At 51.4% G+C, this 12292-nt stretch overlaps 1 protein-coding gene across 4 annotated transcripts in view; it reads right to left on the minus strand.

Moving 5' to 3' along the window:
* The window catches only part of LOC138260874 (membrane-associated guanylate kinase, WW and PDZ domain-containing protein 1-like), a 420255-nt gene that overhangs the window by 334035 nt on the left and 73928 nt on the right, over positions 1 to 12292 (minus strand). For all 4 annotated transcript variants that reach the window (XM_069209316.1, XM_069209315.1, XM_069209317.1 and 1 more), the window contains one exon: positions 8761 to 8846. In XM_069209316.1, coding sequence (XP_069065417.1) covers positions 8761 to 8846 — 86 coding nt within the window. The remainder of the gene's footprint in view (positions 1 to 8760; positions 8847 to 12292) is intronic.

The following is a 12292-nucleotide window of genomic DNA, read 5'->3' on the forward strand; positions in this document are numbered from 1 at the left end:
GAACCTAAAGTCCCGACGCCTGGGAGAGACCCTGCACCCGCAGCCCCCAGGACCTGAAGGACCGGACTTTCACTGGAGAAGTGACCCCCAGGAGTCCCTCTCCCTTGTCCAAGTGGAGGTTTCCCCGAGGAATCCCCCCCTTGCCTGCCTGCAGCGCTGAAGAGATCCCGAGATCTCTCATAGACTAACATTGCGAACCCAACGCTTGTTTCTACACTGCACCCGGCCGCCCCCGCGCCGCTGAGGGTGAAATTTCTGTGTGGGCTTGTGTCCCCCCCGGTGCCCTACAAAACCCCCCTGGTCTGCCCTCCGAAGACGCGGGTACTTACCTGCAAGCAGACCGGAACCGGGGCACCCCCTTCTCTCCATTCTAGCCTATGCGTTTTGGGCACCACTTTGAACTCTGCACCTGACCGGCCCTGAGCTGCTGGTGTGGTGACTTTGGGGTTGCTCTGAACCCCCAACGGTGGGCTACCTTGGACCAAGAACTAAGCCCTGTAAGTGTCTTACTTACCTGGTTAACCTAACAACTACTTACCTCCCCCAGGAACTGTGAAAATTGCACTAAGTGTCCACTTTTAAAGTAGCTATTTGTGAATAACTTGAAAAGTATACATGCAATTTTGATGATTTGAAGTTCCTAAAGTACTTACCTGCAATACCTTTCGAATGAGATATTACATGTAGAATTTGAACCTGTGGTTCTTAAAATAAACTAAGAAAAGATATTTTTCTATACAAAAACCTATTGGCTGGATTTGTCTCTGAGTGTGTGTACCTCATTTATTGTCTATGTGTATGTACAACAAATGCTTAACACTACTCCTTGGATAAGCCTACTGCTCGACCACACTACCACAAAATAGAGCATTAGTATTATCTATTTTTACCACTATTTTACCTCTAAGGGGAACCCTTGGACTCTGTGCATGCTATTCCTTACTTTGAAATAGCACATACAGAGCCAACTTCCTACATTGGTGGATCAGCGGTGGGGTACAAGACTTTGCATTTGCTGGACTACTCAGCCAATACCTGATCACACGACAAATTCCAAAATTGTCATTAGAAATTCATTTTTGCAAATTTGAAATTTTTCTAAATTCTTAAAAGTCCTGCTAGGGCCTTGTGTGTTAAGTCCCTGTTTAGCATTGTCTTTTAGAGTTTAAAAGTTTGTTAAAGGTTTGAAATTAGATTCTAGAAACAGTTTTAGATTCTTTAAAAAGTCTTCCAACTTTTAGCAAAATAATGTCTGATACAGAGATGTAGGTGGTGGAACTCGACACCACACCTTACCTCCATCTTAAGATGAGGGAGCTAAGGTCTCTCTGTAATATAAAGAAAATAACCATTGGCTCCAGACCTACCAAAATTCAGCTCCAGGAGCTGTTGGCAGAGTTTGAAAAAGCCAACCCCTCTGAGGATGACTTCACAGAGGAAGAAATTAGTGACTTGGAGGGCAATTCCCCCCTTCCAGTCCTAAATAGGGAGACCAGGGCCTCTCAAGCCCTGTCTCCAAAAATGATAGTCAGAAATGTTGCTTCCCTCACAGGAGGGTCCAGCATTTCTGAAATCACTGAGGATGCTCTCAGTGAAGATGACCCCCTGTTAGCCAGGATGGTCAAAAGATTGGCTTTGGAAAAGCAGCTCCTAGCCATAGAAAGGGAAAGAAAAGAGATGGGCCTAGGTCCCATCAATGGTGGCAGCAACTTAAATAGGGTCAGAGATTCTCCTGACATCCTAAAAATCCCCAAAGGGATTGTAACAAAATATGAAGATGGTGATGACATCACCAAATGGTTCACAGCTTTTGAGAGGGCTTGTGTAACCAGAAAAGTGAACAGATCTCACTGGGGTGCTCTCCTTTGGGAAATGTTCACTGGAAAGTGTAGGGATAGACTCCTCACACTCTCTGGAAAAGATGCAGAATCTTATGACCTCATGAAGGGTACCCTGATTGAGGGCTTTGGATTCTCCACTGAGGAGTATAGAATTAGATTCAGGGGGGCTCAAAAATCCTCGAGCCAGACCTGGGTTGATTTTGTAGACTACTCAGTAAAAACACTGGATGGTTGGTTAACTGGAAATGAAGTGTGTGACTATGTTGGGCTTTATAATTTGTTTATGAAAGAACACATTTTAAGTAACTGCTTCAATGAAAAGTTGCATCAGTATCTGGTAGACCTAGGTCCAATTTCTCCCCAAGAATTGGGAAAGAAGGCAGACCACTGGGTCAAGACTAGAGTAACCAAAACTTCCACTGGGGGTGACCAAAAGAAAGGGGTTACAAAAACTCCCCAGGAAAAAGTGGGTGACACTAGAAACAAAGAAAAAGAGTCCTCTGTAGGCCCCCAAAAACCAGAACAGGTGGGTGGGCCCCAAGACACAACCCAAAACAAAGGTGGGTACCAGGGTAAGAACTGGGATGCCACTAAGGCCTGGTGCCACAACTGTAAACAGTCTGGGCACCACACCAAGGACACTTCTTGTCCCAAAAACAAACCCCAGAACAAAATTCCTGGGGTAACCAGTGTAGCCATGGGAGATGACTCCTCAGGTGAGGAGGTCTTCCTAGCCTTCAACTGGAAACAGGGCCCAACAGGTGAGTTGGAGATTCCAGAGGGAAGCAGACACTTCCACCACCTACTGGTGAATGGAATCCCAACCACTGCCCTGAGAGACACTTGTGCCAGTCACACTATTGTGCATGACAGGCTGGTGCTCTCAAACCAGTACATCCCAGGTGAGACTGCCAGGGTAAGAGTTAGCCTAGACAGGGTCACTAAGAGGCCTGTGGCTTTAGTACCCATAGAAGTGGGTGGCACTCTTAGCTGGAGAAGGGTAGTAGTCAGTACAGACCTCCCCCTTGATTGTCTCCTTGGAAATGACTACCCAGAGGTTAGTCAGAGCCCAAGAGAGGAACTGGTCCAGTGCCAGTCCTCTCCCAAGGATTCTGGAAGTCCTGCCTCTGCAGTAAATGCAAGCAGGCCCCAGAAGAAGAAGAAAAGAAAACAGAGTAGGAAGGGTGGACAACCTTTAGCCAAGGTTACAGCAAGCCAGGGAGATTCTGCTCCAGTAGGGGAGAACTCCAAAAATGGCCCTGATAAAATCCAACCTGACCCACAAGAAGTCCTGGCTAGTCAGGCAACTGTTAAACCTGAGTGGGTGGCTCCTCAGCTAACAGAAGAAAGAGTGGAAGAAGGGTGTTTACTACAAAATGTGGTAACCCCCCACTCTAATACAGCAGACAGGCACCCTGAACCCAAAGAAGCCTGTAACTTAGCCCCTTCCCTTGTAGGTGAAGAGCTAAAGGTGTGGTTCTGGGCACTGACAGCTGTCAGTGGCCTCTGCTGGGTGTTAGCCTTTATGGCTGCACTATCCTTGGCATGGTGGTCAGACCCCATGCCAAATAGCAAGTTAGGCCCCCTGACCCTGTTGGTCATGGTGGGGTTACTCCAGCTCTGGGTAACCTCTTTGGGTAAGCTAGGGATGACCCTGGCTAAGATAAGATTAGCAGAGGTGGATACCTCTAAACCCAAAATAAAAAGAATGGGTGGAGACATTGAAGAGGCAGACAAGAGGCAATTCAGACTAGGTCCTATCACTGTGGAAGTGGGTCAGTTCCCCAAAGGGAATGACCTGAACAGAAGGATGTAAGGCAGAGTAGGCCCTGCAACTAACCAGCCTATTTCTCCTACTCTTCCTCGCCTGACAGACTAGGAAGACTCTCCCAGCTTGGGCTGAGTCTCCTGGCCTGTGGGCTGGGGGGGGCTTGTGTAAAGAAATGGCTCCCTGTTGCAGTTACCCCCCCACTTTTTGCCTGATACTGATGCTGACTTGACTGAGAAGTGTGCTGGGACCCTGCTAACCAGGCCCCAGCACCAGTGTTCCTTCACCTAAAATGTACCATTGTATCCACAATTGGCACACCCTGGCATTCAGATAAGTCCCTTGTAACTGGTACTTCTAGTACCAAGGGCCCTGATGCCAAGGAAGGTCTCTAAGGGCTGCAGCATGTCTTATGCCACCCGGAGACCTCTCACTCAGCACAGACACACTGCTTGCCAGCTTGTGTGTGCTAGTGAGGACAAAACGAGTAAGTCGACATGGCACTCCCCTCAGGGTGCCATGCCAGCCTCTCACTGCCTATGCAGTATAGGTAAGACACCCCTCTAGCAGGCCTTACAGCCCTAAGGCAGGGTGCACTATACCATAGGTGAGGGTACCAGTGCATGAGCATGGTACCCCTACAGTGTCTAAACAAAACCTTAGACATTGTAAGTGCAGGGTAGCCATAAGAGTATATGGTCTGGGAGTCTGTTTTACACGAACTCCACAACACCATAATGGCTACACTGAAAACTGGGAAGTTTGGTATCAAACTTCTCAGCACAATAAATGCACACTGATGCCAGTGTACATTTTATTGTAAAATACACCCCAGAGGGCACCTTAGAGGTGCCCCCTGAAACTTAACCGACTATCTGTGTAGGCTGACTAGTTTTAGCAGCCTGCCACACCAGAGACATGTTGCTGGCCCCATGGGGAGAGTGCCTTTGTCACTCTGAGGCCAGTAACAAAGCCTGCACTGGGTGGAGATGCTAACACCTCTCCCAGGCAGGAATTGTCACACCTGGCGGTGAGCCTCAAAGGCTCACCTCCTTTGTGCCAACCCAGCAGGACACTCCAGCTAGTGGAGTTGCCCGCCCCCTCCGGCCAGGCCCCACTTTTGGCGGCAAGGCCGGAGAAAATAATGAGAAAAACAAGGAGGAGTCACTGGCCAGTCAGGACAGCCCCTAAGGTGTCCTGAGCTGAAGTGACTCTAACTTTTAGAAATCCTCCATCTTGCAGATGGAGGATTCCCCCAATAGGGTTGGGATTGTGACCCCCTCCCCTTGGGAGGAGGCACAAAGAGGGTGTACCCACCCTCAGGGCTAGTAGCCATTGGCTACTAACCCCCCAGACCTAAACACGCCCTTAAATTTAGTATTTAAGGGCTACCCTGAACCCTAGAAAATTAGATTCCTGCAACTACAAGAAGAAGGACTGCCCAGCTGAAAACCCCTGCAGCGGAAGACCAGAAGACGACAACTGCCTTGGCTCCAGAAACTCACCGGCCTGTCTCCTGCCTTCCAAAGATCCTGCTCCAGCGACGCCTTCCAAAGGGACCAGCGACCTCGACATCCTCTGAGGACTGCCCCTGCTTCGAAAAGACAAGAAACTCCCGAGGACAGCGGACCTGCTCCAAGAAAAGCTGCAACTTTGTTTCCAGCAGCTTTAAAGAACCCTGCAAGCTCCCCGCAAGAAGCGTGAGACTTGCAACACTGCACCCGGCGACCCCGACTCGGCTGGTGGCGATCCGACACCTCAGGAGGGACCCCAGGACTACTCTGATACTGTGAGTACCAAAACCTGTCCCCCCTGAGCCCCCACAGCGCCGCCTGCAGAGGGAATCCCGAGGCTTCCCCTGACCGCGACTCTTTGAACCTAAAGTCCCGACGCCTGGGAGAGACCCTGCACCCGCAGCCCCCAGGACCTGAAGGACCGGACTTTCACTGGAGAAGTGACCCCCAGGAGTCCCTCTCCCTTGTCCAAGTGGAGGTTTCCCCGAGGAATCCCCCCCTTGCCTGCCTGCAGCGCTGAAGAGATCCCGAGATCTCTCATAGACTAACATTGCGAACCCGACGCTTGTTTCTACACTGCACCCGGCCGCCCCCGCGCCGCTGAGGGTGAAATTTCTGTGTGGGCTTGTGTCCCCCCGGTGCCCTACAAAACCCCCCTGGTCTGCCCTCCGAAGACGCGGGTACTTACCTGCAAGCAGACCGGAACCGGGGCACCCCCTTCTCTCCATTCTAGCCTATGCGTTTTGGGCACCACTTTGAACTCTGCACCTGACCGGCCCTGAGCTGCTGGTGTGGTGACTTTGGGGTTGCTCTGAACCCCCAACGGTGGGCTACCTTGGACCAAGAACTAAGCCCTGTAAGTGTCTTACTTACCTGGTTAACCTAACAACTACTTACCTCCCCCAGGAACTGTGAAAATTGCACTGTGTCCACTTTTAAAGTAGCTATTTGTGAATAACTTGAAAAGTATACATGCAATTTTGATGATTTGAAGTTCCTAAAGTACTTACCTGCAATACCTTTCGAATGAGATATTACATGTAGAATTTGAACCTGTGGTTCTTAAAATAAACTAAGAAAATATATTTTTCTATACAAAAACCTATTGGCTGGATTTGTCTCTGAGTGTGTGTACCTCATTTATTGTCTATGTGTATGTACAACAAATGCTTAACACTACTCCTTGGATAAGCCTACTGCTCGACCACACTACCACAAAATAGAGCATTAGTATTATCTATTTTTACCACTATTTTACCTCTAAGGGGAACCCTTGGACTCTGTGCATGCTATTCCTTACTTTGAAATAGCACATACAGAGCCAACTTCCTACAGTGTGTGTGTGTTTCTGTGTGTGTGTGTTTCTCTGTGTGTGTGCATGAGTGTTTGCAAATATGTATGTGTGTGTTTCTGTGTGTGCATGAGCGTTTGCAAATGCGTATGTGTGTGTCTTTGTGTATGTGTGTTTGCAAGTGTGTGTGTGTCATGAGTGTTTGTAAGTGTGTGTGTGCATGAGTGTTTGCAAATGCGTATGTGTGTGTTTCTATGTGTGTATATGTGTGTGCAAGAGGGTTTGCACGTGTTTGCACCTATGAACACCTGAGCATGTGACGGTGTCCAGGTTCCGCCTGGTGGACGAACCTGCTCACTGCACCCCTGATCTCTCTCCATGACCAGCCTTTCTCAGAGCCAGATGGTGCCACGTTCTCACCCCTCAGATCTGTAATCCCAGTGCCACAGCAAGGAGGTGCCACATGGATCTTTAAAAGGAGGTTTCATGCCCCGCATTCTCAGGCCCCTCAGTCTCATGCCCCTCAGTCTCAGGCCCCTCAGTCTCATGCCCCGCAGTCTCATGCCCCGCATTCTCATGCCTCGTAGTCTCATGCCCCGCATTCTCATGCCCCGCATTCTCATGCCTCGCAGTCTCATGCCCCGCATTCTCATGCCCCGCATTCTCATGCCTCGCAGTCTCATGCCCCGCAGTTTCATGCCCCACAGTCTCATGCCCTACGGTCTCAGGCACCGCAGTCTAAGGCCCCGCAGTCTTATGTTCGATAGTCTCAGGCTCCACAGTCTCAGGCCCCTCAGTCTCAGGCCCCACAGTCTCATGCCACGCATTCTCATGCCCCTCAGTCTCAGGCCCCACAGTCTGATGCCCGCAGTCTCAGGCCCCGCAGTCTTATGTTCGACAGTCTCAGACCCTGCAGTCTAATGCCTTTGCAGTCTATTGCCCCGCTGTGAGAACGCAGCCTCTTTCTAGCATAGTTACCCCCACTTTTGGCCTGTTTGTGAGTTTGTGTCAGTGTGTTTTTACTGTGTCACTGGGATCCTGCTAGGCAGGACTCCAGTGCTCATAGTTTGTGGCCTAATGTATGTGTTGTCAGTAGTGCTTGACTGTGTCACTGAGGCTCTGCTAACCAGAACCTCAGAGCTTATGCTCTCTCTGCTTTTAAATTTGTCAATGTAGGCTAGTGACTTCATTTACCAATTTCAATTGGCACACTGGACCCCCCTTATAATTCCCTAGTATATGGTACTGAGGTACCCAGGGCATTGGGGTTCCAGGAGATCCCCATGGGCTGCAGCATTTCTTTTGCCACCCATAGGGAGCTCTGACAATTCTTACACAGGCCTGCCACTGCAGCCTGAGTGAAATAACGCCCACATTATTTCACAGCCATTTTCACTGCACTTATGTAACTTATAAGTCACCTATATGTCTAACCTTCATTTACTGAAGATTAGGTGCAAAGTTACTAAGTGTGAAGGCACCCTTGCACTAGCAAAGGTGCCCCCACATAGTTCAGGGCCATTTCCCCGGAGTGTGGGGGCACCATTACACGCGTGCACTACATATAGGTCAATACCTAAATGTAGCTTCACAATGGTAACTCCGAATATGGCCATGTAACATGTCTAAGATCATGGAATTGTCCCCTCATTCCAAATCTGGTATTGGGGTGCCAATTCCATGCATCCTGAGGGCTCCACCATGGACCCCCAGTACTGTCAAACCAGCTCTCTGAGGCTTGCACTGCAGCTGCTGCTGCTGCCACCTTACAGACAGGGTTCTGCCCTCCTGGGGTCCAGGCAGCCCCGGCACAGGAAGGCAGAACAAAGCATTTCCTCTGAGAGCAGGGTGTTACACCCTCTCCCTTTGGAAATAGGAGTTACAGGCATGGGAGGTGTAGCCTCCCCCAGCCTCTGGAAATGCTTTGAAGGGCACAGATGGTGCCCATCTCTGCATAAGCCAGTCTACACCGGTTCAGGGACCCCCCAGCCCTGCTCTGGCGTGAAACTGACAGTCTCATGCCCCGCAGTCTCAGGCCCCACAGTCGCATGCCCTCACCTGCCACACCCGCAGTAGCACCCACCCCTTTCCACAGATGTGTTGTTTTTAAGCCATGGCTCTAGGTTTGAGGGCTCTGAGAGGCTGGGGAGCTGCTTCACACCAGTTTCCACTCTTAGAGTCTCCCTCAATCCCCTTCTCAGCCCCTTCAGCCCAGTTTACAGATCTCCCAGATCATTTACTCACTCCACCTGGAAGAAGGGTGAGATATTCAAAACCCAGTGTGACCCTCGTGCAAGGCCTGGGTGCCTTCCTGCCCCTTGAAGCCCCGAGTACACCCCGTCTTACCACATGTAGTGGTCCCACGGTCTGGGGCTGGCAGTCCTTGGGGGGTCCTCACCACCTGCAGCAAAGGAGGGGCCTGAGCACTGAAACTGGAGAGAGAGAGATATAGAGAGAGAGTGAGAGGGAGGAAGAGAGAGACAGAGAGAGAGTCAGAGAGGAGAGTGAGAGAGAGAGAGAGATGGAGAGAGAGAGGAGAGTGAGAGAGAGAGTGAGAGATGGAGAGAGAGAGGAGAGTGAGAGACAGAGAGGGAGAGAGAGAGAGACGGAGAGGGAGAGAGAGGGAGACAAAGACAGAGAGAGAGAGACAGAGAGAGAGTGAGAGAGAGAGAGAGACAGAGAGAGAGGAGAGTGAGAGACAGAGAGCAAAAGGGAGAGAGAGAGAGAGGAGAGAGACAGTGAGAGAGAGCAACAGAGAGAGACAGAGAGAGACAGGGAGAGAGAGCGAGAGAGAGACACAGAGAGGGAGCGAGAGAGTGAGACACAGAGAACGAGAGAGAGAGCGGGAGAGAGAGACGGAGAGAGAGAGAGACAGAGAAGGAGAGAGCGGGAGAGAGAGACACAGAGCGGGAGAGAGAGAGAGAGAGTGAGAGAGAGGAGAGTGAGCGAGAGAGAGTGAGACAGAGACAGAGAGAGAGAGAGAGAGAGTGAGAGACGGAAAGAGAGAGGAGAGTGACAGAGAGCGAGAGGGAGAGAGAGTGAAAGAAGAGAGAGACAGTGAGAGAGATCGAGAAAGAGAGACACAGAGAGGGAGAGAGAGAGTGAGACACAGAGAACGAGAAAGAGAGAGAGAGAGAGAGGAAGAGAGAGAGAGAGCGGGAGAGAGACAGGGAGAGAGAGACACAGAGAGAGAGAGAGAGAGAGAGAGAGAGGGAGACACAGAGAACGAGAGAGAGAGAGAAAGAGAGGGAGACAGCGGGAGAAAGAGACACAGAGAGGGAGAGAGAGAGAGTGAAAGGGAGCGGGAGAAAGAGTGAGAGCTAAAGGGACTGAGATAGGGACATATATGGTATAGAAGGATGAAGAGGGGGAGGGGCGCACACAGTATAGAGGGTAGGAGAGGAGCACACACAGTATAGAGGGGTGGAGAGGGGTGCACACAGTATAGAGGGGTGGAGAGGGGTGCACACAGTATAGAGGGGTGGAGAGGGGCACACGCAGTATAGAGGGGTGGAGAGGGGCACACGCAGTATAGAGGGGTGGAGAGGGGCGCACGCAGTATAGAGGGTAGGAGAGGAGCACACACAGTATAGAGGGGTGGAGAGGGGCGCACACAGTATTGAGGGGTGGAGAGGGGAACACACAGTATAGAGGGTAGGAGAGGAGCACACACAGTATAGATGGGTGGAGGGGGGCACACACAGTATAGAGGGGTGGAGAGGGGCGCACACAGTATTGAGGGGTGGAGAGGGGCACACACAGTATAGATGGGTGGAGGGGGGCACACACAGTATAGAGGGGTGGATAGGGGCGCACACAGTATTGAGGGGTGGAGAGGGGCGCACACAGTATAGAGGGATGGAGAGGCGCACACGCAGTATAAAGGGGTGGAGAGGGGCACATGCAGTATAGAGGGGTGGAGAGGGGCACATGCAGTATAGAGGGGTGGAGAGGAGGCACACGCAGTGTAGAGGGGTGGAGAGGGGCGCACGCAGTATAGAGGGGTGGAGAGGGGCGCACGCAGTATAGAGGGGTGGAGAGGGGCGCACGCAGTATAGATGGGTGGAGAGGGGGCACACGCAGTATAAAGGGGTGGAGAGGGGCACATGCAGTATTGAGGGGTGGAGAGGGGCACACACAGTATAGAGGGATGAGAGGGGCACACGCAGTATAAAGGGGTGGAGAGGGGCACATGCAGTATAGAGGGGTGGAGAGGAGGCACACGCAGTATAGAGGGGTGGTGAGGGGCGCACGCAGTATAGAGGGGTGGAGAGGGGCACACACAGTATAGAGGGGTGGAGAACGGGCACACACAGTATTGAGGGGTGGAGAGGGGCACACACAGTATTGAGGGGTGGAGAGGAGCACACACAGTATAGATGGGTGGAGGGGGGCACACACAGTATAGATGGGTGGAGGGGGGCACACACAGTATAGAGGGGTGGAGAGGGGGGCACACAGTATTGAGGGGTGGAGAGGGGCACACACAGTATAGATGGGTGGAGGGGGGCACACACAGTATAGAGGGGTGGATAGGGGCGCACCCAGTATTGAGGGGTGGAGAGGGGCGCACACAGTATAGAGGGATGGAGAGGGGCACCCGCAGTATAGAGGGGTGGAGAGGGGCACATGCAGTATAGAGGGGTGGAGAGGAGGCACACGCAGTATAGAGGGGTGGAGAGGGGCGCACGCAGTATAGAGGGGTGGAGAGGGGCGCACGCAGTATAGAGGGGTGGAGAGGGCCGCACGCTGTATAGATGGGTGGAGAGGGGGCACACGCAGTATAAAGGGGTGGAGAGGGGCACATGCAGTATTGAGGGGTGGAGAGGGGCACACACAGTATAGAGGGATGAGAGGGGCACACGCAGTATAAAAGGGTGGAGAGGGGCACATGCAGTATAGAGGGGTGGAGAGGAGGCACACGCAGTATACAGGGGTGGTGAGGGGCGCACGCAGTATAGAGGGGTGGAGAGGGGCACACACAGTATAGAGGGGTGGAGAAGGGGCACACACAGTATTGAGGGGTGGAGAGGGGCACACACAGTATAGAGGGTAGGAGAGGAGCACACACAGTATTGAGGGGTGGAGAGGGGCACACACAGTATAAAGGGGTGGAGAGGAGGGGGCACAAACAGATTACAAGGACAGGAGGAGGGATCACAGATATTAGGATGGTGAGAGAGCACACACAGATGCAGTGGTCTTCAAACAGTTTAGTGCTGTGTCCCCCTCATGTAAAAATCGGGCCACCCATAATGACATATTTTTCCACAATTACTCTACCAAATTGGCAGCTCTAAACATATTTAATAGCTCAAACATTGCAGCAATGCTCAGTTATCACTTTTAAAAATGCAGTCACTCAGATGATCACCATGGTACTATGGTCATTCTTCTCTCCCTGAAGCTGAGCAGCATCAACAGATGAAGGTTCATCAGAAATGAGGGAAAGGGACTTTGGTTTTTTTATACCCACTTTCCTAGGGGCCTTCGGGGTTCAGATTTCTATAAACCAGACAAGGCGTCCCCGGGCATCTCTACACCAGACCAGGTGAGGGATGCCTGACTGGGTTTCTATGAGTAACATCTCTGGGAGCCCCCCTCTTCCCGGGCACTCTCTGGGGTGACATCAGTGCTTGATTTGAGCCAGTGCGAGGCGGGACACCAGCACTTATTTTTGAGGGCTGGCACTTATTTTTCTGTTTCAAGCATTTACTGTGAGCAAAAGATACATGTTGGAAAGATGGAGGAAGAGTAAAACGAAAAAGCATCACAAAGGGAGAAAGGAGAAAGCTGAAGGGGCAGGAAGTGGCTGTAAATGGATTCAAGAGGCTCAAGATGGCTTCAGGATTACGCTGCCTCAGTATTCCGTGCTCGC

Source organism: Pleurodeles waltl, chromosome 10 (genome assembly GCF_031143425.1).
Source record: "Pleurodeles waltl isolate 20211129_DDA chromosome 10, aPleWal1.hap1.20221129, whole genome shotgun sequence".
In the NCBI taxonomy this organism is placed as follows: domain Eukaryota; kingdom Metazoa; phylum Chordata; class Amphibia; order Caudata; family Salamandridae; genus Pleurodeles; species Pleurodeles waltl.